At 31.9% G+C, this 25,395-nt stretch overlaps 1 protein-coding gene across 2 annotated transcripts in view; it reads left to right on the top strand.

Annotated features, from left to right (window-relative positions):
* The first annotated feature begins 698 nt into the window (after positions 1 to 698).
* Positions 699 to 25,395, top strand: part of Mkln1 (muskelin 1) — a 103,616-nt gene continuing 78,919 nt past the window's right edge. The window contains exons 1-4 of one of the 2 annotated variants that reach the window (XM_019205662.2): positions 699 to 822; positions 2,328 to 2,416; positions 12,063 to 12,172; positions 13,745 to 13,937. In XM_019205662.2, the coding sequence (XP_019061207.2) occupies positions 788 to 822; positions 2,328 to 2,416; positions 12,063 to 12,172; positions 13,745 to 13,937 (427 nt within the window). In that variant the 5' untranslated portion in view covers positions 699 to 787. Of the gene's footprint in view, positions 823 to 2,327; positions 2,417 to 12,062; positions 12,173 to 13,741; positions 13,938 to 25,395 lie in introns of those variants that run through there. The other variant, XM_019205663.1, reaches the window with a different exon arrangement.

The following is a 25,395-nucleotide window of genomic DNA, read 5'->3' as shown; positions in this document are numbered from 1 at the left end:
CTTCTTCTTTTTTTTTTTTTTTTTACTGTTACTGCCTATATTACCCATTATTATCTTGAAACAAAGTGTTTCCAACAGAACATCTGAATTGTTTTTTTTAATAGCTTTTTTCATATGTATTCAATCAGTGTTAAAATTCCTCGATTTCTATAATTGAAGAGAATGTGTATAATGTTTTTCTGATCTAACTGATCCTATTGTATTGAGTAGTAGGTCTGGGTTTTTTAATTTGTAAAATTGGTAGAGTTGGTAGTAAATCTGTAAAATTGTTATTGTGTTTAAAATTTTATTACTGATTTCAAACATTGATTAGCTAGTGAAGTCCATGAGAATATGTAGTTACGATTTTTGCATTCTAATTATATTTTAGTTGGTTATTCATAGTGTGGTTATATCTTTTATTCAGTACTATTCCTTAATTAGAAGTTATCTCACTAGTTTATGTTTTCTCCTCTACCTATAGGATAATGTAGCTTCTAGGCCCTACTAGTGTGAAAGAATGGTGATGATTTGTTAGCTTTATAAAGCTGTTGTATACTGTTCTTTAGCTTAAAAAATAAACCTGCCAGTGCAGGTTGGACCCTATCAATCTTCTTTTAATGTTACAACTTTTACTTTTAAAGTTGTCTGTTTGTCTGAAATAGAAAATACAATTTTATTATTTATTTATTTATTTTAGTACTTGATTCTAAAGCTTGAAAGGCCTGCTATAGTTCAGAATATCACGTTTGGAAAATATGAGAAAACTCATGTCTGCAATTTGAAGAAATTTAAAGTCTTTGGTGGAATGAATGAAGAAAATATGACAGAGCTATTGTCTAGGTGAGTTATCTTGTGGGGAAGAAAGTGTTTCTAAGCAATCTGTAGTCTTAGTTTCTTTGTAGATACATCTGTGTGGGTTTTCTGCAAGAGAGTAAAGAATGTTTCTCCTATCTTGCTCCTCATTTCTTATTTTAATAATGTGGCTTGCAATTAGCTTCTACCATATACTAGTTATTATTGTTAGCGGCAGCCAGACGTGGTGGTGCATGCCTGTGATCTCAGTACTCAGGAGGCTGGAACAGGAGGATTGCCGTGAGGTCCAGGCCAGCCTGAGCTACATAGTAAGTTCAAGGCCAGCCTGAACTGCACAGTAAGACCCAGTCTCAAAAAACAAAAGAAAATCAAACAAACGATATGTGTGGTTAGCAATAAAGAATCCATTTTTTCCCTTCTATTTCAGTCATAGTTTTGAACTGTGACTAACACTTTCAGCTTTAACCAGACTCTTTGTTATATAGGAAGGCAGAGGTTGGGAAGATAAAAATCCTTGCTATAAAAATATAAATCCTATTTAAAACATTGATAGGCATAATCATTATAAGATGGAGTAGTCTAACAAGAAGGTTCTGTAAATGGGACCAGGGATTTAGCTCAGTGGTACCGCCACCTGCCTCGCAAACACAAGGTCCCAAGTTCGATCCCCAGTACCCCCCCAAAAAAACACCCAAGAAGATTTTGTAAATGAAAAAAGTATGTGATTATATCTAGCACAGTGCCTGCCACTTGGAAAGAGCTCAGTAAATTTGAGTATTAAAACAGCATCAGGAGTGTTAAGTTGTATCTCAAAATGAAGTTAGAGAACCAATGGAAGGGACAAATAAAGATGTAGAATATATCTGTGACACGTTATGCCCACTGACAATACTTTATATGAGCAAATATTACTGCTGTATTTTCTTTGAGTTGCGAAAGTACTTCAGGACATAGAGCAACCTCAAAGGAAAATGATTCTTCTGTAAATACTTGTGTTAGTGCTATTTGGTTAAATACAGAGGTAATATGGATTAATTGTGTTTCAGAGAAAGTTAATGATTTTAAACCTACAGAATAAGACTGACCTTGAAAAGTTTTGAATTGTAAAAGGAATGTTGACATCTCACTGAGAATTAAGTAATTTAATTATTTGATAAATTCTAGTATTTAGCTTTGAATTGTCAGATTTGAGAGTGAATTTTGTTTTTAATTTCCCCATATGGCTTAGAAATTTTATGTCATACAGTTATATTTTAAGAATACTAAGGTCTGTTATACATTCCTGTATACTATAGACACTTTTGTGAAAACTGAATATTTTTCATTAGCCCTCATATAATGCATTTGTGTTGCATTTGATTTAAATGTACAAGTTTTGGCCTATATTCCTATGTTCAACTACTGGTTTATGCTGCCTTGCTCAAATTCTATGAATGTTAGTTTGAATTTAAAGTCTGAATATGGCATTATTCTGTATTTTACTGTGTTGCTAAATTATAAAACTAAATTTGATGCTCTTTTTTTCCTCACAGTGGTTTAAAAAATGATTATAACAAAGAAACATTCACCTTGAAGCATAAAATTGATGAACAGATGTTCCCTTGTCGATTTATTAAGATAGGTAAGGTTTCAGCCCTTATAGAAACAAATTATTTATGCCATTGGCCTACAGACTACATACAGTTTTTGGACTAAGTATTCCAGGTCTCCTGTATTTTTAAATAAATATTGTAGGAAGACTATCATACTGCCAGTTTATATATTGTCATTGTTTGCTTTTGTGCTCCAAACATAGAGGCAAATAGTTACAAGAAAACCATATAGCCCACAAACCCCAAAAAGTTACTATGACCTTTTACAGAAAAATTTCTGTGGCCCCTAATTTATAACTATATTCTATATTTATATTTACTATATACTACATACTACATATTAAATATACACTATGTGCTATATATTATATATACTATAATATATGCTATAGTGTATAGTCTATGCTATGCATTTTATACAAAAATATATGATATACTATACATATATGATACACTATATTACATATACTTTATACTATATTTATAACTATGTTATAATTTATTAATTTCAAGTGGAACTTCTTCCAAGTGTTTTCTCAGTTGAAGTTTTCTTAGGCTTTTTATGAGATAAACTGGTTTAATTGCCTTGTTTTATGCATCTATCAGTTACTCTAAACCATGACATTCTAAAACCAAGTATATTTGAATTTCCTTAAGGCAGTATATATATATGGTATTTTTATTTTTGGTTCTTTTATATTTCATTTTTTTTATTGGTCAAACCCATTACGCTGATTTCTTTGCGTACAATTTCTTTGCCTAATGCATTGCAAACCACTGTTTGAAAATACTGCTTTAAGACGTATTTATTTAGAAAGTGTTTTAGTTTAGGAAAGTATTTGTAATGCATTCTTAAAAATAATAAATTTTGGGTTATTTTTATTTTAAGATTTATTATTTAGAAGGTAGGAAAGTTGAAAATTTGAATATTTCCATCTCTTTAGTACACCTTTTTTTGGGGGGGTACTGGGGATTGAACTCGGGTCCTTGGACTTGCAAGGCAGGCCACTGAACCGCTGAGCTAAATACCCGGCCCTCTTTAGTACACATTTGAAAATATATTAAAACGAGTCACATTTCACAAAAAATAATGATAAAATTTAGAATCCTACAATATATTTTATAGTCATAATGTGTTATTAAGGTAAGCCTATTTGTTTTGTTGAGTCAAAAGGAATATGTGAGATTCTAATATACTACTCATAATGAAAAATATTACATCTACTCAAGTCCCAGAAAAATATTCAGTGTATTAACTGTTGTTATTCTCTAATTATTTTGTTATGAATTTTGTTTTATTTTTTCATGGAAGTAAGAAGAGTGCTTTTTCTATTTATTAATATCTACATGTACAGTATTACATAAAAATTCATTTATTACAACCTATAAAGCACTTGTGTTTGTAAGATTTCTTCTGTATAACTAATAGTCCAACTGAAATATTAGGCTAAAGGAATATCTGAGGTCTTAATAAAGACTGTTGAAGGAAAACTGGTTTTAGATTAATTGTATGTCCAATGCATTATTTTTCTTTTGTAACTATTGTTTCTGTTTTGATAAATAATTGTAAATAAGAACTTATATTCTGATTTCTTTTAATAAATTAACTGTTGGTTATTCATTTTTTACTAGTAGGTAATCCTTTCATCAATATTTAGATTGTCCAAATTCCTAAAGGCCTTTGCATAGCTTTATCAATTTTGTGATCATATATTTCAAATCTATAGACAGGGGATCTCTTTCTTCCCTTCTCCGTCAGCCTTTTTTCTTCCCTTTTTCTCTCTTTTGCTGAGTGATTGAATATGTACACTTTTTTCTCCCAGCTTTATTAATGTAATTAATAAATAATAATTATATATAATTATGTTGTAAAACTATGTTTCAGTATATTGCATATTGTGACATGATTATTTCAAACTAATTAACATACCTATTATCTCATACACAAATACATGGTGGGGGTGTGTGTTAAAAACTTACAAGATCTATTCTCCGCAGTTTTTAGGTATGCAGTACATTGTTTTTATAGTCACCATTTTGTACAGTAAATCTCTGGAAATTATTTCTCTTGTTTAACTTAAACTTTGTATCTTTTGAACTATTTCTCCATTCCCACCATCAACCTTCTCAGGTTAGTTTTATGGTATTCAGACATAATATTAATTGGAGTTTTCAAAAAAATACATATTACTCATTTGATATTCACAATATTCAGATAGTTTCATATTTCTTGCCAGTTAAAAGATGTTAGTACTGGCTTGGAGTGCTTTCTAACTTTTCCCCAACATTTTCTTTGAAATTAATTTAAGGATATTGTGAAACTTTTAAGACTATATGTTAGTATTTTGGTTTATCACCATATTTAAAAAAAAAAACTCAATCTGATAAAGATTTGAGTAATCTTTAGCTTTCTTTTGGTGTGCTATGATTTAGCACAGATATTTATTTATCTGGTTGGGATATATAGAATTTATGTTAAGTTTTTTGTTATTTCACATTTATATTCTACAGTAATAATGTTTAAAAATCTTGATTTATTTAAACAAATTTATCTTTAAATAACACGATTTCTATATATAGTTAACTTTCAGTTTTTCATACTAAAGGAAAGAAACAGAAGCAAGACTAACTCAATGACAGACTGTCTTCAAATCATGCAGTAACATCTAATTATAATTTTCATTGAACATATCTTATTGTTTGCATAAACTACATTAGAGTAAGTGTGATCCCAAATTGTTAACGAGAAAAATAATCCCAGTTTTACTATGTGGCAGGGGGGTTTCCAAATAATTGTAGATGCTTATATGTGATATTCAGAATATGAATATTTAGGTAACTTTCTTATTTTTCTGTTAAAATTAATATTATTGGCTGCTTTCCTTCAGGTAAATTTTATATTTCTTTTTAAAGTTACCTTTTGTATAAAATGAGGATGGTAATACCTTTTCTGCCTAATTATAGGGAAGGTAGTTATATTGGACATTTTCTTGAATTCTGTTTGATTTGTGGAGTAGTTGGTAGTCTATTAAATTTTAAGATCATGTTTATGAAGGAAATTATTTCATTTTGTTTGGTTTTTTGGGGGTACTGGGGATCAAACTCGGGTCCTTGTGCGTGCAAGGCAGGCGGTGGAACCACTGAGCTAAATCCCCGGCCTGGAAATTATTTCATTTTGAATGTATTTTTAGGTACTATAGAAAAAGAATATGTACAGGTATAATTTGGATCATGATGTCATTTCAGCAATCATTTAGAATATTTAATATTTATATTTTTGCTAGTTTTGTAAGGGCTTTCACATACAGTATCTTTTTTTTTTTTTCCTCTTTTTTTCTTGTTTTGGTACTAGGGATTGAACTCAGGACCTTGTGCTTGTGAGGCCGGCAGCAGGCAGCACCACTGAGCTAAAATCCCTGGCCCCTCATGAAGTATCTTAACAGCAGATGAAAATTTTTCCTTTTTTAGTTCAAGAAACAGGGCAGAAATTAAATGTTAGCTAGCCTGTCATCATCAAAGATAACAGAATTTAGTATACGCATACCACTTTTTGGACTTTATGACACTGTACTGCTTTCAGTAACAGTAGGTACTATTTATGAAATACCTAACACTCAGTGACATAGGTGTTTTTGTACTCACTTTATAGGTTAGGAAACTGAAGTTTTGAGGTTAAGTGTTTAGGCTAAAACCATACTAGTACTCAAATGTAGTGATTGGATATAGACTTAGGTTTGTTTACTTCCAAAGGTCAAATTTGCTTACCATATAATATATATATTATTTCCTCAGGATTATTTCCTAATGATTGTGCAATCCTTGGAGAGAGTAACCATCTTTTGTTTCCTCAAATTTCAAAAGTGCCAAGCAAACTGTTTTCCTCAGTGTAGACATTTGTGTATGTACTTTATTACATTTTGAATTATATAAGAATTTCAGGTGATAAATCAGTAGCTTCATGAATTTTCTGAGGGAAAAATTTGCATCTTTATATTTCCTAACTGGTCACCAACGTTTGATATTTCCTTCAGTTATGAACAGTAACTCATAATAGGTTTAGTACCTGTGACTTGTCAAAATTTAGAAGCTACAAATAAATATAAGTTACAGATTCTTTCACATAAGTGTTGCAGATTTCATCACAACTTTGAAATTGTTTAAGTAATAGACCTGCCACTAGATCTTTTGTTAATGTATTAATAGAATATTAATTTATTTTAATAATTTTTATCTTATAACTATTTTAATATAATTGACTTACTCTGCACTTTTGTGTGTTTTACTTTATACATTTAAAACTAAAGGTAGTATGTCATAGGTTTTATTGAGCAGCCAAAAAGGATCATGATGCAAGGCAAAGAGCTCTTATGGAGTACTGTTTTTGGTAGGACTTAGAGTAGAAGTGGAGAGAAAGAATCTTGGCTTCAGGTAAGACCTAGAAAGATAGGGAAAATTTAGTAAAGGAGGAGCATCATTAATTGGGGGATTGGATTCCAGAAAGTAAGTTAAAAATTTGGGAGGGAGAACTTCAGTGAGAGATAGGATCAAAGGAAAGGAAACCTAAAGTGGCATGGGATGAGAGTATTGGTTACCAGTGATTGGAAGAGTTTACAACTTCATTCATATCATGGTAACAGGTAAATTACATCAGCGAGACAGCAGAAAGAGATACTGAGTTTTAGAAGGATTCTAGCAGGAGTCTTGGTTTTTGTTATGGAGACAATAAACTTCTGTAAAGGAGTCCTTTGCAGCACAAATGGTTGTGGGGGCTTCAGAGAGACTTCAGTTTAGACTCGCTGTGACATGTATTCTGAATCTCAAGAGTGTGTGGAAGTCTGGGTTGGCTCTTAAGTCTAGAAGGTATCCTGGTTCTACATGGATATATATACCTTTTATGAGAGTGAGAAGGCAACATTTTTAAAATGTTGTTCAAAGGAAAATTAAGAAAACTAATGATAATAAAGGCTAGCAGTTATTGAGCACTTAGTATGTGCCAGTTACTTTGCTAAATATTTTGTGTACTTATTAATTCCGTAGTGGAATAGATACTTCTTCAGAGTGGGTAATCTTGAATTTTCAGGATCTTCTGGAACCTGATCTTAAAATTACTTGCATCTTAAAGTAGCTGTTTTATTCATCTAGAAAAGAGTGATATTGTTAAAGCACATTGAATATACCATAGTTAGGCCTCATTTAAGAGTAGCAATGCTAGAACCTTAGTCTAGTATCTGTGTGCTGTATGTATCATATTTTATGAAAAAGGATGCATCTTGATTGTGTCTGTGTTCATTTGGTCTTTGGGGAAGACTGGCCTTTGAACTGTAGAAACTCCTACCCTTGAGATAGACAGTTTATTAGAAGTTGCTTATCCTTTTATTTAAGGTGGGAGCAGAGGCACATTTTATGAGAAGATAAATAATGTATTTCCAGAGCTCCCAGTTTACATTTTGATTTCTTATAGATCATATATAGTATGTCTAATATGCAATATTAAGGTTGTTAATCCACCAAAAATCATTGGTCAGGCCTGAGATTTAGCTCAGTGACATTGTACCTGCCTCTCAAATACAAGGTTCTGAGTTCAATTCCCGGTACCAGGAAAAAAAAATCACTGGTAAATTGAAATGAGGGAATATCATCTTGTCATTTTGTTAAAATTAAGTTGTTAACAACTAATTATATGTTCATTTGTAACATAAGATATCCTTTGTTAGATGACTTGGTAATTTACCTTCCTCTCCTGTGTTCTTTCAAATGTATTAAGAAATAGAACAAATTTTCTTGTAGAAACATTTCTATTGGACCACTGGGTGTATAGAGTAAACCTCATTGGAATAAAATTGTTTAACTGTTTTAATAAATGAATATTTTGCTGAGACTTAAATAGATATAATAGGAAGATTCCCTTTCTCTTAATTTTATTGAGCTTGAATCTCTAATACTGTGTATATGGTTACATGTATATAATCTTGTAGCTCTGGGATTAAAATCATGTTTTATTCTGACTTATACTACTTGGTGGTTATTGCTATGTGATGTAGTGGACTTTTAAATGTCAGTGCTATACAAAGGAACAAACAAGTTTAGGCATCATGGTGCATGCCTATAATTCCAGCACTCTGGAAGCTTGAGGCAGGCAGATCACAAGTTTGAATCCACCCTCAGTAGCTTAGACTTAGTGACACTCAAAAAATAAAGAAAAGGCCTGGGATGTTGCTCAGTGCAAATGCTCTGCATTCAATCCTCAGTATCTCTAAAAGAAAAAAAAAGAAATGGGAGGAGAGGGGGATAAGTGGGGAGGAAAAGAGAGAATAAAACAGTGCTGAAAATTTAGGATTTGTTGATATAAAACTTTTGGAAAGTTTTCTTGTTTGCATGTGTAAGCTGAAAACAATCTAAACATTCTCATAGTGCTTCATATGTCCACATGGTTGGTTGCTACTGCCTATGTCTGTCTGTATTCACATAACTTCTTTAAGTAACAGCGTAGGAAAAGTACCTGACCCATATGTCTTAGTTCCTTTTTTAATTTGCAATCAGATATCATGGTCTATGCTGGATCTTTTTATCCATGTGTGATTTTTTATAATGTTGGCCATTTAGAAAATGGTTCACTGAATTACACAGATCTTTGAAACATTCCATTATATAATATTTTCAGATCACCTTCATTAATATTATCTTGAATCAGAAAAATCTTAGGAAACTAGTTAAGCTTAAACTTCTAGACACTAATTTTCCAAAATTCTGATTATGTCTTAAAAACTTGAATTTTCTTTTCTTTTTTTAATTTCTTCTCTGAATCATTGTTGTGAAATTCAAAAAATTAATTTTATTGGCACATTTGAGATATACACTATGACATTTATTATTGGAGATTTATACCTTTACATAGTATATCTTGATTCTTATTTTCCTCATTCCCCTGCCTTCCCTTCAATCCTTCTCCTCCTATTTACAAAAGCTTTGTTTCCATTTTTTCATTTTCTCATGTTAATTCCATTCCCTTCTTTCCTTTCCCCTACCCATCTCCCACTTTCCCTTTGAATTTTATTTTCAACAGCTCCTATCTTTAGTTTTCCTTTGAATTTTTCCTTTAGTTTTCATCTTTAATTTTCCTTGAATGTCTAACAAATACCCAAATCTGAATAATCAGGTTATTTGTCACTTTTTCTGTCAAGCATAAGAATCCTATACAGGAAAAGACCCACTTATTTTAGCTCATAGCTCAAATGATTGCACACATTGTTTTCCTTAAGATAACCATTAGGCTTTGTTGTGCAGTAAAAGTCCTTTAGTGTTTATCATTTTCTCACAGAGGATACTAAAAAGATGTGTATTTAATCATAGGGATTTAATAAGGTTAAATTTTACTGTATCATCAGGAATATCCTTAAATGAACTCTCTTTTTTTTACTAAAGTATAAGTAAGTATATGGTGGATGAGGAATACAGCGCAACTTGTACTGAATTAAGAATGCTACTACTAGGGCCAGGGATTTAGCTCAGTGGTTCTGCCGCCTGCCTTGCAGGTGCAAGGGCCTGAGTTTGATCCCTGGATCCAAGAAAAACAGAATGCTAGTATTTTTTGGTGTTACAGCTTTGCTACCAAGATGTCAGCAGTTTTACTAACCATTGCATTTGCACCCTCGATGTCAATGTAGTATTATTAAAATACTATTATTATTTATTATTACCAAGAGTAGTTTGATCACCTGAAACTGCTGGAAAGTATCGTGGGGATCTCCAGAAGTTCCAGGATCATGTTTTAAAAACTTCTGTAATGTTCCATTTTTATTGATGTGAAGTTGGTTCATTCTATGTTAAATTCTTCTGGATACTTCAGAGATTTTTGGCTAGTTTTTTCCCCTGTTCTACTCATTTATTTTTCTTTTCTGGACTAATATCAGAGTAATACAATAATTATATCTTCATATATGCTTGTGTTACTATTTTTATTATGGATATTCTTGTGTTCCTTTTTCAGGTCAGCTTGTTCAGTTACATGTCAAGAAAAATTGGTATATACTACTGGATTTTTTATTAAGATTACATTAAATTTATAAGGAAGGGAATTTACATGTTTGAAACGTTGTTTTCCTATTGAGATAGAATGTTACTTCATTTATTTGATTTTTCAGTAAAAATTTTCTTTTATAAATATTGCATATTTTTGCTGTATACTGAGATACTTTCAGGCTTTTTTGCGATTATATAGGTGATTTTTTTTTTTTTTTAAATAATGCTGGGGATTGAACTCAGGACTTTGCACTTGCAAGGCAGGCAGCAGAACCACTGAGCTTAATAATCTCTGGCCCTATTTTATTTTCTAATTGGTTACAAATATATAGGACACATTGAGTTTTACATGTTTATGTTGTATGCAAACGAAAAAGCTTTTCATTTGGAAATTAGCTATAATCTTCAAGCAACTTTTTTTTTTTTAGGGTGTGGTTCATACTGGGGATTGAGTTTGAACACTCTGCCACTGAACTTCATCCTTTAAATTCTGAGACAGGTTCTTGCTAAGTCGCCCAGTAGGGACTTGAATTTATTATCCTCCTGCCTCGGTTTCCCTAAGTGCTGGGATTATAGATGTATACCACTGTGCCTGGTGACAGTTTTTTTAATTTGATTTTTTTTTCTTATTACACTGGCTAAGACCTCTCATATAGTATTGAGTAGTAGTGATATTGGGACTTTTTGTCTTGTTCTGACTTGAGAGGAAATATTTAATATATCTTCATTAGGTATTATTTTTTAAATTTGTGATGCTTTTTAAAAACATTTAGGTAAGGATATTTCCTTTGTTTATATTCCTTATATATTAAGGATTTAAAAAAAACATAATTAAACTTAACATTTTATTAATTTATTATTAGCATCTCTTAATTGAACACTTGGGTTTGATGGTACAGCAGTGTGGGAGGCTCAGACAGGAGAATCTTAAGTTTGAGCCCAGCCTAGGCAATTTTGTAATTTGGTGAAACCCTGTCTCAAAATAAAAAATAAAAAGGTCTTGGGATATAGCTCAGTGCAAAAGCCCCAGGTTTAATGCCCAGTACACCCCCCAAAAATAAATAAATAAATAAAAGCTTTCTTTTAGCATTTTATTAAGTCGATAAATTAATTTAACATAGCTTCTATTATGAAGTCATCTTTCTGTTCCTGGAATGAAGTATATTTGGTAACAGTGAAAACAAGGTAGTTTTTTTTTTCTCATCTTTTTTCCCCTTTAATTTGGATATACATTCATAGCCGAGATTAGTCTTATATCTTTTTCTTTGGTGATACCAGGTTATTACTGATAAATAATTGAACTTTAAATCCCTTTCTGTGCTCTTGATCTAGTTTAAATAATATAATTATCTTGTAGGTTTTGTGAAATTGACTTGTTTAATCACTGAATTCTCATTGTGTTTATTTGGGAATACACACACACACACACACACACACACACACACACCCCACTTTGAATTATCTTACTGGGTTTTTTAAACTAAGGAAACCTCATGATTCTTTTTTACTACTATATCCTTAGCATTTAGCATAGTGCTAGGCATGTAGAAGATGCTCAGAAAACATTGTTGAATAAATCCGTACAGACTCAAATAGTGATTTAGTTTGCTAAGATTTTATTGCACTATGTTAATTTTTTTTTCCCCCTTTTTAAAGTTCCACTCTTGTCCTGGGGACCCAGTTTTAACTTTAGCATCTGGTATGTTGAACTTAGTGGAATTGATGATCCTGATGTAGTACAACCGTGTCTCAACTGGTACAGCAAGGTAGGGTTGTATTTTTAAATTATGACCTTATGTTTAATGCCTGTAGAAGGAGGAATTGCTTATCTTCATCGAGAATAATTTAAAGTATTGAGATTAATAATAAAAGTTACAGTGATTCATCAACTAACATTTTTAAGCATTAACACTGTGCCAGCTTCTAACCAATCTTGATAACTCATTTAATCATTATCACTCTTGAGTCTGTGCAATTATTATCCTCATTATTATTCAGATGAGGAAATAGAGCACAGAGAAGTTAAATATGTTGCCCAGAATCACACAATTGTGAGGTGCTCAAGCCAGTATATGAACTCAGGTAGTCTGGCTCTATAGTCTGATTTGGCTCTGAATTTTGTTTTTAACCTATTTTGATACAAACACTTTGAACATGGCTTTTAGTGGTTTACTTATTACCTGGTAGAAATTTTAAGATGTTATTATTGAGACACCCTAGAGTCAATATGATAAACAGGTGTTACAGTTTCTAATATAGCTATAGTATATTGTTTATATAGAGAATGATCTTGTTTTAGAGACCAAAAAAAGCTATTAATGTAAAATCAGTATGCATACAGAATCATTCCTTGATTATTGGATAAAGTTATATCTTGATAATTACAGTGTTTGAGGAGTGGATATTTAATGATCTTTTATTAGTCAAGAATTTAGCTAACTATAAACAAATTTGTATTTCAAATCCTTATTTTCTTCCTTTCTAAAGGGTAATGCTTACAATCATTTAATTATCATATAGTGCTTTTGTTAATGCTTGTTGTACAGTGGTATACTTAGAAAATTTCAGGTGTTCCAAAAACATTCTTACAGTTGATTAAAAGAAAAATGTTCTGATTTTTGTGGTTTATTTTGAGATAGAGTCTCACTGTAGTTCAGGTTAGCCTTGAACTCACTATGATGCTCCTGCCTCAGCCTCCTGAGTGCTGGGATTATAGGCATGCACCACCAGGCCCAGCTAAAAATTATTTTGTGAGCTTATATATGGTTATTCATCCTGTTAGGATAGAAGTTTTATAAATTAAGTGCCTACTTTTTGGAATCTAGATAATTGAGATACTTCATTTATACTGTTTAATAGATGATAAAATTTAATTTCTGTGTGATAATTTTTGAGTTGTAAAACCTGCTTATAAAATTAGAATACCTGTCATTCGTGTAATAGTTTTTTTTAAGCAAGAGCAAAAAGCATGATATAATTTATGAGTATTAGTTAATTTCTGTGCTTTTAGTACTTGCATTGTAATTTGATTAGTCAAAGTTGTAGGAGATCAAATTTTTACAATGTTAAGTGAGCATTAGTACATAGCATGTTACATCTTCTTTCAAAGACTCTGGAGTTAGGTCTAGTTTCATTTCCTTTGGCCAAGTTACTACAACTAAGTGAAACAAGGTTCAGTTTTGCTGTTTAAAAGATAAAAATAATGATAATCAGATTAGTACAGTGCTTAACAAATAGTAAGTGCTGAGTTTAGGTTAGTTATTTTTAGTGTTATTTTTTCCTATAGTAACAACTAAGCAAATCTTTTTTTCTGCATGCTTTCTCTTGTGTTCTAGTAGTACCGTGAACAGGAAGCCATTCGCCTTTGCCTAAAACATTTCAGACAACACAACTATACAGAGGCTTTTGAATCACTGCAAAAGAAAACTAAGATAGCACTGGAGCATCCTATGTTAACAGATCTGCACGACAAACTGGTGTTGAAGGGTGATTTTGATGCTTGCGAAGAATTGATTGAGAAAGCTGTAAATGGTATGAAACTTTGATTATTAGGGTAATTTTAAGGATATACAGGGAACTTTTTCAAAAAGAAGGTAGAGTTTTACCAGTTATGTTCTTTCCTAATTTTTTCTTTTATTACTTTATAAATATTGTTAGCTTCTTGGGTTAGGGAATTCTTTCATGCAAGATAGATTCGTAATATAATGGCACCTTAAAAAAAGGAATATAAACTCACATGCTTAAATTTGTCATCATGAGAGACTATCTACTTAACTAGCAGTAGGCCAATTCAGAAGTAATCTTTTGATATTACCATCAGTATCGGGCACCTGTTTCCAAGTGTTTTTGGCATTTACCAGTATTGAGTCTTCAGTGCTATAGTTTTGCAGAGAGGGTGTTGGATTTCAGGTAGTACTGTCAGTAAAATCTTACGAGGAGCAAAGAAATTTGTGTTTAAGACAGCCTCTGTAGAGTGAGTGCCAGTAGTAGCTGATTTTCTTATGTGGCCTATTTGTGGCTTTGGAAGAAATGTAAATATCTGATCATCTCCCAAGGTAACTGCTTTGGAGGATGACACTGAATACTTAAGACCCAGTATGTTTTGTTATTTAAAATAAAAAGGGACTCTTGTTTATAGACTGCCATTCCCCCCCCCACCGCTTTTAAACAGTCTTCTGTAGTCACTTTCATACTGACAAAGAACAGATTAGGTGCTCAGTAGAAAATTTGTGGAATTGAATTTGATGCTTTTTTAATAAAAAGAAATAAGGAATAATAAATGTCTAATGCTTTGCTTTCATATTTTGTAGGCTCATTGCTGTTACTATTATCTGCTGTTATTAGGTACAAGTGTTGGGGATTTTACAGTTAAGGAAAATAGAAGTCATACTGCCTGCTTTGAGTTTATAAATTTAAAGTTAACTGAAAGTGAATTATTTCCAGTTCTGTTTTGTTAAGTATAAAGAAAAATTTGTCTCTAAATGGTTTATGTTGCTGATGCTTATTTTACGATACTTACAAATAAATCATCGATATGCTTGAAATAGCATTTAATTTTGACATATGAACAAATAGAATATATAATGTTTCTTACCAAACCATTAAAATGCCAGCAGTGAATATATATCTTTTGTAAAAGTAAAAAATTTTTTTTCAATTTTATAGACTGGGGAAGGTATAGGCAATTTTATGGTTTTTGGTTGGTTGCTTTTATTTCACATTTTTGTCATTAATATTTTTGATAACATCTTTTTAAGTGAAATTAAAAATAATAACCATGGATATCTCTGTATAATTATAAGGCTAAAGACAATTATATTTTAAAACTGCCCTTTAGTAGTATACTTGGTTGGTTAAGAAAAGCTGTTAAAAGCATATCTACTTTGACTACTACAGATACTCAACTTGTCTGTAGGGCTCTAGAAGGGAACCAAATTTAGGAATTGGTAACTTGTTTTGAAACTTAGAGCCAGGTCATATTTTTGTACTACTGTGGGCTTTCCTCAACTGGCTTGGATTACTGTGATTTAATAAGCATTCCTTTCAGCGTTGTTCAATTTGCTGCTGACCTCACTGTTGATGATTTGTTGGACAAATAAGGAAGTAAACAGTGTATTTTGGCCTTTGCTCTACTGAAAACAGCAGAGAAGCACAAGAAGCTTTTGCCTACAAAATAGGAAAGTCTAGGGAGTCAAAAGCGTCTCTGTCAAGCTTGTTACAATGGAAGAATCAAAAACTACTTTTAGTATATTTAATATTTTAAGTAGTATGATCTTTTAAGATTGGTCTATATATTTTTAAAAGTGTCATACTATATTTATTTTTCTTCTGCTTGTGTAGAAACATCTCTGTATTTACATTTAATTTTATTAGAGATGATTGCTGAACCAATAATTGTTACTTGTCTAACAATGTAGAATGTAGTAATGATAGGCAGAAAAAATTACCTGGAAAATTTTACTCAAAGAGATAAAAATTATACTGAAAACCTCCCTTTGCAGAGCTTATTTTATTTGCTATAGGAATAAAATCTCCTTTTATTCTACCTGTTTAAATTTTTTTTTTTTTTTTTTTTTTTTTTTTTTTTTTTTTAGGATTGAACTCTGGTCCTTGCGCTTACAAGGCAGGCCACCGAACCACTGAGCTAAATCCCCGGCCCATGTTTAAAAATTTTATATGGGTTAGGTTGGCTGTATAAAACAATAGAAAAATATTTGTTCAGTTTACCTTTCTATAGTTTTATTGAACTGTAGCTCATACATTATACATATTTTATACAATTTGGTAAGTTTTGACATATATGTGCACAAAGACATCTGTGACATTACCATAGAATCACAAATATATTTGCCACCCCCAATTTTTCTCATGCCCTGTTGTGATCCAGCTTTCTCTCTCAATGTTGCCATTACCTTCTCCGGACAACCATTCATTTGCTTTCTGTCACTGTGGATTAATTTACATCTTTTTTTTTTCCCAAGTGGAATCACATTGTCTATACTTTTGTCTGACTTCTTTCAATATGCTTAATTATTTTGAATTTAATCTGTATTATTGAGTGCATCAATATGCATGTCTTTGACTACTAAGTAGTCTATATGTGGATAGACCAGTTTGTTTATACACATATTAAGGTGATAGACAGTTGGAATGTTTACAGTTTTAAGGTTGTACAGATAAAGCTGGTGTGATCATTTGTGTACAAATCTTTGCATGTAAATATACTTTTTAGATAGAAACTTAGGAGTGGAATGTCTATGTCATACAGTATGTGTATGTTTAAATATTTAAAACTGGTTTCCCCACTACTGGTCCATGTAGCAGGGGGTTGGGTGGACAAGAAATAGATTTTTCATCTGTATTTACAATTCTTCCCTGTGGTTCAAAGTAATGCCCTGAGCTCCACTTCCTATCAGATTGGTGGCAGCATTATGTTTTTGTAGGAGAAGGTATCCTACTGTGAATTGCCCATGCAAGGAATCTAGGTTGTATGCTTCTTGTAAGAATCTAATGCGTGATGATCTTAGGTGAAGTTGAGGTGGTGATAAGTACTAGGGAATATGAATTATATTAATAAAAAAGAAACCAGGGTCATTTTGGGGGAGTGTATTTTAGATTAGATTGATTAATGTTTTGTTCGCATTTGTCCTGTTTTTATGAGTAAGAGGTCCTTATAGTTCTACATTCTTTTAGGGTCCTTTCAGGTATCAGTCTTATGCTAATATTATATAATGGGTTGAAAAGTTAATCATTTATTCTTGTTCTCAAAATATGTTTCAGAATTTAAATTATTCCTTTTTTGTATTTTTTGTTTATTGGTACGTTTTAGATATACAATACAGTTACATTCATTGCTGGGCACTTGTACTTTTATATGATATATCTTGGTTCTTATTTTTTCCCCTTTCCCGTGCCCTCCCTTCAAACCCTCCACCCCTCCCTAATTACAGAGACCTTGTTTCCATTTTTTCCTTTTCTCATATTTTTTCCTTTCCCCTACCCCTCCCACTTCCCCTATTTCACATTATCAATTATACATTTGGATCCTTATTTACACTTTTAGTTTTTCACACCAGAGAAACTATTTGGTATTTACATGTGTGTCCTATTTATTTCACTAAGAGTATGGCCTCACCGTGCATCCATTTAGCGATAAATGTCTCTAGTTTCTCATTCTTTGTGGCTAAGTAGTACTTCGTCTTATTAAAAAAAACACACCTTCCTTATCCAGCCTCCAGCTGATGGGCAGTTGGGCTGTTTCCAAGCTTTAGCTGTTATAAACTGTGCTGCTATAAACATGGATGAGTATATATTGCTTTGGAATGATTCTTTTGGGAAGATATCCAGCAAAGGAATAGCTGGATCAAATGGGAGTTTTAGTCCTAGTTTTTTTAGGTATCTCCATCTTGATTTCCACAGTGGTTGCACCAGTCTGCACTCCTAGCCATGGAGAAGGGTTCCTTTCTCCCTACAGTCCTGCCAGCATTTGTTATTACTTAATTTCTTGATAGCAACCATTTGTTTTGGAGTCAGGTGTAATCTTAATGTTGCTTTCATCTGCATCTCTTTAATGACCAGTGACGTTGAACGTTTTTTCATACGTTTATTTGCTGCTTTTACTTCATTGTCTGAGAAATGCCTATTCATTCCAGATGCCCATTTTTAAATTGGATCTTTATATTTTGGGGAATCTGATTTTTTTAAAAGTTCTTTATTCTAGATAGTCTTTTGTCTGAGGAATAGCTGATAAAAATTTTTCTAGGTTGTCTCTTAGCTCTGTTGGTGGATTCTTTTCTAGTGCAGAAGCTTTTGTTTTGTTTTGTTTTGGTACCTGGGATTGAACTCGGGCACTTGCGCTTGCAAGGCAGGCCACCAAACCACTGAGCTAAATCCCTGGCCCTTGTTTTTGTTTTTTTAAGAAGCTTTTTGATAAGATGAGATCCCAGTTGTTGATTCTTTGTGCTAATTTCCCATGCTACTGAGGTTTTGTTCTTGTCTTTTCCTGTGTCAGTGTTTTCAAGAGTTCTACCTAACTTGTCTTCTAGCACGTTTAGTGTTTCTATTTTAATATTTAGATCTTTGACCCACTTTGATTTTAGTTTAGTGCATAGTGAAATATAGGGGTCTAGTTTTAATCGTTGGCAGGTTGAGCCTTTCTTGTATTCTTGATAGAATTTACCAGTGAAGCAATCTGTGCTTGAAATCTGCTTAGTGGGAATAAGTTTTACCTATCACGTCAATTTCTTTAAACATTGTAGGACTAATCAGGGTTGTTTGGGTCAACTTTAATGTTATGTTTTAGAAATTATCTATTTCATCTAAAATTTCAGGCTTCTATACATTAAGGTATATGTAATATTCTTTTTTATCTCTTTGTAGGGTTTTCTGGGGTACTTTATGTTTTGTTCTTTATATTGGTTATTTATATGTTCTTTTTTCCCATCATTCTCATTAGAAGTTTATTAAGTTCACTAGTCTTTTGAGAGAACAACTTTTGGTTTATTGATCCTTTATGTTGTTTTTTTTTGTGTGTGTGGCTTATGGTTTATTTACTGTTGTTTTTTTCTCTTTTTAAGATTAATTTGCTGATCCTTTGAAATATCTTAAGATGGATACATACCGAATTAATTTTCAGACTTTGAAAATTTCCCATATATGCATTTAAGGATATAAAATTCCCTCTACTTAGTTTTAGTTGTACTGTGAAGATTTTTATTTTTGCCCATATGCATTTAAAGATATAAAATTCCGTTTATTTAGTTTTAGTTGTGCCATGTTTTTATTTTTGTCAGTATGCATTTAAAGATGTAAAATTCCCTATACTTAGTTTTAGTTTGCTCTGAAGTATTTTTATTTTTGTCCAGATCATTATTTTACTTATGACATAAAATGACTCTTTTGTGAACCATAGTTATATAGAGGTATATTTTTAATTCCTAAATATATCAAGATTTTCTGGTTATTTTCTTTATTGATTTCTACTATAATTTTTTTAACTTTTAAATTTTTATTAGTACATGTAGTTTATAGTCATCTTGGGGAGTGAGTATATGTACACACTACAGGTTGTTATGTCATATAATGTTTACATTTATTGAAATTATTAGGTTCTTGTACATGACATATCTTTATTCTACTTATTTCCTCTTTCCTTCCTTTCATCTGTTGCCCTTGTTCCCTTGGACTACTTCCCTATTGTAAGAGATTCTTGTTCCCTTCTATACATTCTTTATTATTCTCTTTGTTTGTATTTGCCTCACATACGCGTGCACACACACACACACACACACACACACGATATATATTAGCAAACCTGATAAACTGGACATGATAGAACATAATCCCCTAAAACTAAAGATCATACTGTATCAATAATGATTTTCTGTGATTCTCTGAGTTACTGAAATAAATGTTTTTAACACTTTTCCGTGTGATTATGGAATTCTATATCTCCTTTTAGTTATGCCAGTTTTTGCTTTATACATATATTTTTTTTCCGTATTTGAGATCTTATTGGTTGTGTTGAGGATCAGTACAGACACTTCACTTTGTACACAATTTGTAACACGTGTACCGAAAATCTAAAAAGCTATGTATTGTTTCTTTTTTGGTTATTTCAGTGACTTTCCAGCTTCAAATTTGGAGACAAATTTTTCCATAAGAGGATTAAGTACCAGTATCTCCAAATGCTGATAAAGTGTTACTTAACTCCCACCTGTTCACAACTGCATTATCATATACACTACATACTCAAATTTTCGATCTTTCATAGCATATTAACAAATCAGGCAAACTGGACTAGCATGACCAAAACAGATGTTACAAAGTTCACAGGATTCTGACGGGGCAACAATCAGGAAGTCGTTTTCTTTAGGAAACAGTTCTACTAAAAACATGGAAATAGAAGTCATTTAAAACATCCAAGACATATTAAATGCACGACTGTGACTCCAAATTGCCATTTAGTATGCTTTACACTGCAGGATATAAAACTAACCTCCACCTATGGGATGTTATGCTGACACCCAGGACAGTCAGAGCCCACCACAACTCAGTATCCCACTATATTCTGATTGTACCAAAAACTAAACAACCAGCAAATGATTTCACCTCTAAAAAAAAATCATTTACACTTAAAAAATGCGATGAGGTGGGATGCCCTCCTTTTTAAAAATGTTTCTAGAGCTACTAAAAAACTTACATTTACAAAATATTTGATAAAAATATTCCTCTGGATTGTACAAGAAGGGAGACAGGGAGCACTGGTGAAGACGCGGTGTGTGACTAATCAGACTTGGCTTCTTTCTCTTCTGTTTCATCAGAGGCTGCGCTCTTCTCGATTTTAATTTCTCCGTTTTCCGTGGGTAAATCTTCCTTAGTTTCTTGATTAGCCATTTTGACCTGCTTTCCTTTTGTCCCCCTTTTCCCTTTTGCTTGAACTTTTTTGTCAGAAGATTTATCCTTTCCCGCTGTCTTTTTTGGCTTCGTTTCCACTCTTGCAAGAGCAGGTTTAGCCAACAACCTTGCCTTTAACTCTGACATTTTACATTTTCTTTTGTTACCATATTTTTTAGACTATTTACATTTGCTTTCTACCTGTTCGTTTTGTTCTCATGTTTTATAGACAGAGTTGCTTACTTTGCTTATGTACATGTCTATTAGTTAGCTTTTCTGTTGCTAGGAAAAAAATACCTGATACCCAAAACCTAAAGGAAGAGAGCTTTATTTTGGAGTCTTAAGTTTCAGAGATCTCAGTATACACTATGCTGGCTTCAAGAGAGAAACATATTGGTGGATGAAAGCATTCACCTCATGGCATTTGGGAAGCATGCCAGAGAGGAAGCATCTAGGGACTAGATATAGTGTCTAAGTTCATGCCCCATGACCCACCCAGACAAACCCACATATGCTTTCCTAATTTTCTAGGCATCTTTTAAGGCATTCGAGTTGACAGGCAAGATTAACCATTATAATATTCCTGGGAAAATATTTGATGATTTTCATCTATTTCATGACTACATTTTTTTGTTAAAGTCATTTACCACTTTTTTATTCTTTTCTTTATATTTTATATCTTGGTGTGAATCCTGGGTTCGTTTTGTTTTGTTTTGTTTTTTTATCTTTGGATAAGGCAGGTTTTTCCTAGCTATCTTAATTAAGGAGTTTCTTGTGAGTTGCCATCTAGGGTTTTGTTGTGGGATTGCAAAATTTTTCCTTTTATTTCTTTTCCCTTAGGATTCTGTTTCTTCTCAACTATGGTGATAATGCAATCTTTTATACACCACCTGCCAAACACTTTTCTGGAAGGTGGCTTTTTTTTTTCATAATTTCTGCTCATTTGTGCCTTCCTTCCTTTGTTTATGCCATATTCTCCTTGCCAATTATTCTGTTTCATCATTACTCACTTCCAAATTATTTGTCAAGATACTGGAGCTTCTTTTATTGTTCTCTCGATTGTTCCCTCCTCTTAATTTGTTTTCCTTAATGTTATACTTCTCATTTTGTTCACAAAATATTGTTAGTTTTTCTGTAAAGTACAGTTCCAAACACTATGTAGTGCTCTATATCTTAGGTCGGTATAACATACCTTCTTATCCTCATAAGCCCTTTATGTGAATTTACTTAATTTTCATGCCTAACTTCTAGATTAAGTTCAGCATTATTATCCCCATTAAATGAATGAGAAGGATTAATTAATTTGCCTAAGACAGAATAGCTAGTTACTAATAAAGCTAAGATTTGAACAATGTCAAGAACCCTTACATATGTGCTTTAGTGTCCTGGTAAATTTTTAGTAGTTCAGTTTCCCAATATAGGTTTTTATATTATAAATGTAATTCATATTTTTAAAGAATTTGATGAAATTGCTGAAATGAGTAAATTAAAAAAAAAATTATCCAACTTTTTACTCCCAGTATTAGGGAATGAACCTGGATCCTTTGCATGAAGCTATATTCCCAACCCATTTAAAATACTTCTATTTTGAGACAGGATCTCGCTCAGTTTCTTAAGTGGCCCAAAGTGGCCTCATACTTGTGATTCCTCCTACCTCAAGCCTCTAAGTGTACTGTGATTATAGATGTGAACAGCCATATCCAGATGTGATCTCAATTTTAGGACAAATCAAAGAAGTTTAGATATACCAGGCAGTCGTATAATCTGTTATTTGTATCCCATATAAGGTTTGAACATTTTACTTTTCTTGTGGTAAACCTTCCTAAACTTCCTTTATTAATCGTATATTTTTATAGAATATCCATTTTAGAAAAAAAAGTATGTACTTAGTGAGGACTTTATGAACCATGTTTAGTTAGTGTAGAAATCATAGGAATTATGAAGGTGATAATTGGACCTACAGAATTAAATAGCTTGAAGACTATTGGCAACTTGTTCTTCATTTGCTGTTTCCTGAGTGATATTTTAAAATTCTTTGGATATTTTTACTTTTATCAGACTCTTCTGATTTTCTGCTTTAGATTTTTGTCAAAAATACACTTACCAAAATATTATCAACTGCCTGCCTGACTTCCTCCTGAAACATAAGTTATTGTTCTTAAACTCAGATGATTCACAGGGATCTTTAAATACCTCATTTTAAAATTTGTTTTTAAAGACTTTCAAAAGTGTAATAGATGTCATATTTTTCTAGATGGGAATGTCATTACTGTTTCAATATAGAACTTGTTTTTTTCTATGTCATAAAATATCTACAAATAAGTATGCCAAAACAAAAGGTTTTGGGGAGACTTCAAGAATTAGAATTATTAGGAATATGATGAGATTATTTGGAGTATAGAGGTGTCAGCTTTTTGTTTTGATTTGTTGTTTTGTTTTGTATGTATGTATGCATGTATGTATGTATGTATGTATTTATTGGTACTGGGGATTGAACTCTGGTCTTTGTGCTTGCAAGGCAGGTGGTGGAACCACTGAGCTAAATCCCCGGCCCTACTTTTTGTTTTTAGGTATGAAAGATTGAGAAAGATCTGTTTTATTAAAACAAGATATTGAAAATAATGTATTTTAAAATAATTTTACACTGCTTTAATGTTCATGATATTTTTATTGATTGCCTTGAGGAGCTTCAAGATTACAGAAATTTATTTCTAAAAAGTAAGCTTCTTTTATTTAAAAAATTAAGATTTTAAGCATTTTTTTTTTGTTTAAAAGAGAATTTACTGCTTACCAAATCATTAATATACATTTGTATCACTGTTTTCTTTTGAAGTTATAAAAGAAGATTCTTAAGCCTGTCAATGCATTAAGAATAACTGTTGCACATAACCTACTCCAGATTTGATTTGGACTGTTTATTGATAACCCTAGTTTCCCTGGCAAGAGTCACTAATATGGATTAATATAGGTTAAGTAGGAAAAAATCTTTAACTTATGTTTTCCTGGAAAGTGCAACATAGTTTTTCATAATTCCTTGTGGTTAGATTGGTTAATATTATAAAATGAAAAAGTATCAAAAAGTTAAGATGTGAATAATAAAGTTGGGCAGTTGTGCAGGAGTGAGAAAACTTGAATTAGTAAGCTTCTACTAATGTTTTAAATCATAATTTTGCCAATGAAAGAGATGATTTGGTTTGCCTTTTATTTTTTTTGTTTTTTTGGTAAACTAGCTTCTCAGAGTAGCCATAACTTACATGGAACAACTTCAACTGATAGGATTTTTTTGTTAAACATGCTGAAATAGTGTCAGAATAATTTTCTAGAAGAAATAAATAGTAATCTTCAGGCATAGTAGCCAGTAGGTGTTAAGAGGGATTATATATTCCTCTTTCTCTCTCTCTCCCTCTCTCTCTGTGCCTCTCTCTATTTCATCTTTTTTGTTCCTCTATTAAATAATTTTTGATTTGTTTAATATTGTAGTAGAATGATCTGGAACAATAATTTTTGTCTGACTCTTTTTCATTTCTTCTTAAGTAGAACATATGAAATTTTCCATATCTGCTGTTACAATGTTTGACCTCAGATTTTTAAGGAAGCACTCTTTGATATATGTGTTAGCTATATTTTACAGTTTATGAAATTAAAATATGGATTTTGAAATTCACCTTTAAACTTTAACTTCTGTAAACCTTGATTTTCCAAACTTTACCTTTATTAATAATGTTCAATACATGGTTTTATTGTATAAATGAGTTAACCTGTTTAGTATCTTCATCCAGTAGATGCTCAATAAAAGTCAGTTCTTGCGTGAGATCTCCTTTTTTAAAAAGTATTTCCTGATTTGATAATGCTATATGTGAGTAATATCCTTCACATTTCTAATAATCTCTATGGTGGAATGAGAGCCACCAAAAAGAATCGTGTGACTTCTTGACTGGAAGAGGCAAAAGTAATAAAGAGCAAGAGACGGGCAAATTAAAAAGTTTTAAAAACATTAAAAAAAATTGTAAAGGCAAAGAAAATTTTGATGAGTGTTGTATAGGATGGAATTTCCCATTAAAATAAGCTGAAACACTTGAAAGCTGAAAAAGTTGGTTAAAACTGAGCTTCATAAATGACCCAGAAAAAAAAGAGATTAGGGAGATTCATCTAAGTTGCATGTCACTGACAAATAATGTAAGTCATGGAGACAGTTTTACTTATAAATTCTTTGGACAAGTCTTTGGTTTCAGTGACTAAAAGCAAAACATTTATTCAGGATGAAATCAGACTCAATTTATAGTAAAGGTAGTTATGAATTATGATGCATTTGAGTACATACAAAATAAACTCCAGCTTGGTAAGGAAATGTTATTACATCACATAACAAGAAGTCCAGAGATAAGATAGATTTTATGATTGGTTGATTTTGTGTCAGATTTTCTTCACCTCCATTCTGTCATCATTATAGTATCAGTTTCATTTTCTTACCTCTACAAATTGACTTTTGCAGTTGTACACTGCATATGGATATGAAAATGTCTAGAGGAATAAAATTAGATTATTTTTCTGACCTGTATGTCTGTTTGAAGTCAGTGAAGCACTGTCTAGAGAA

Source organism: Fukomys damarensis, unplaced genomic scaffold (genome assembly GCF_012274545.1).
Source record: "Fukomys damarensis isolate Sample0158 unplaced genomic scaffold, DMR_v1.0_HiC HiC_scaffold_4, whole genome shotgun sequence".
Lineage (NCBI taxonomy): Eukaryota > Metazoa > Chordata > Mammalia > Rodentia > Bathyergidae > Fukomys > Fukomys damarensis.
This window is presented reverse-complemented; position numbering and strand designations above follow the sequence as displayed.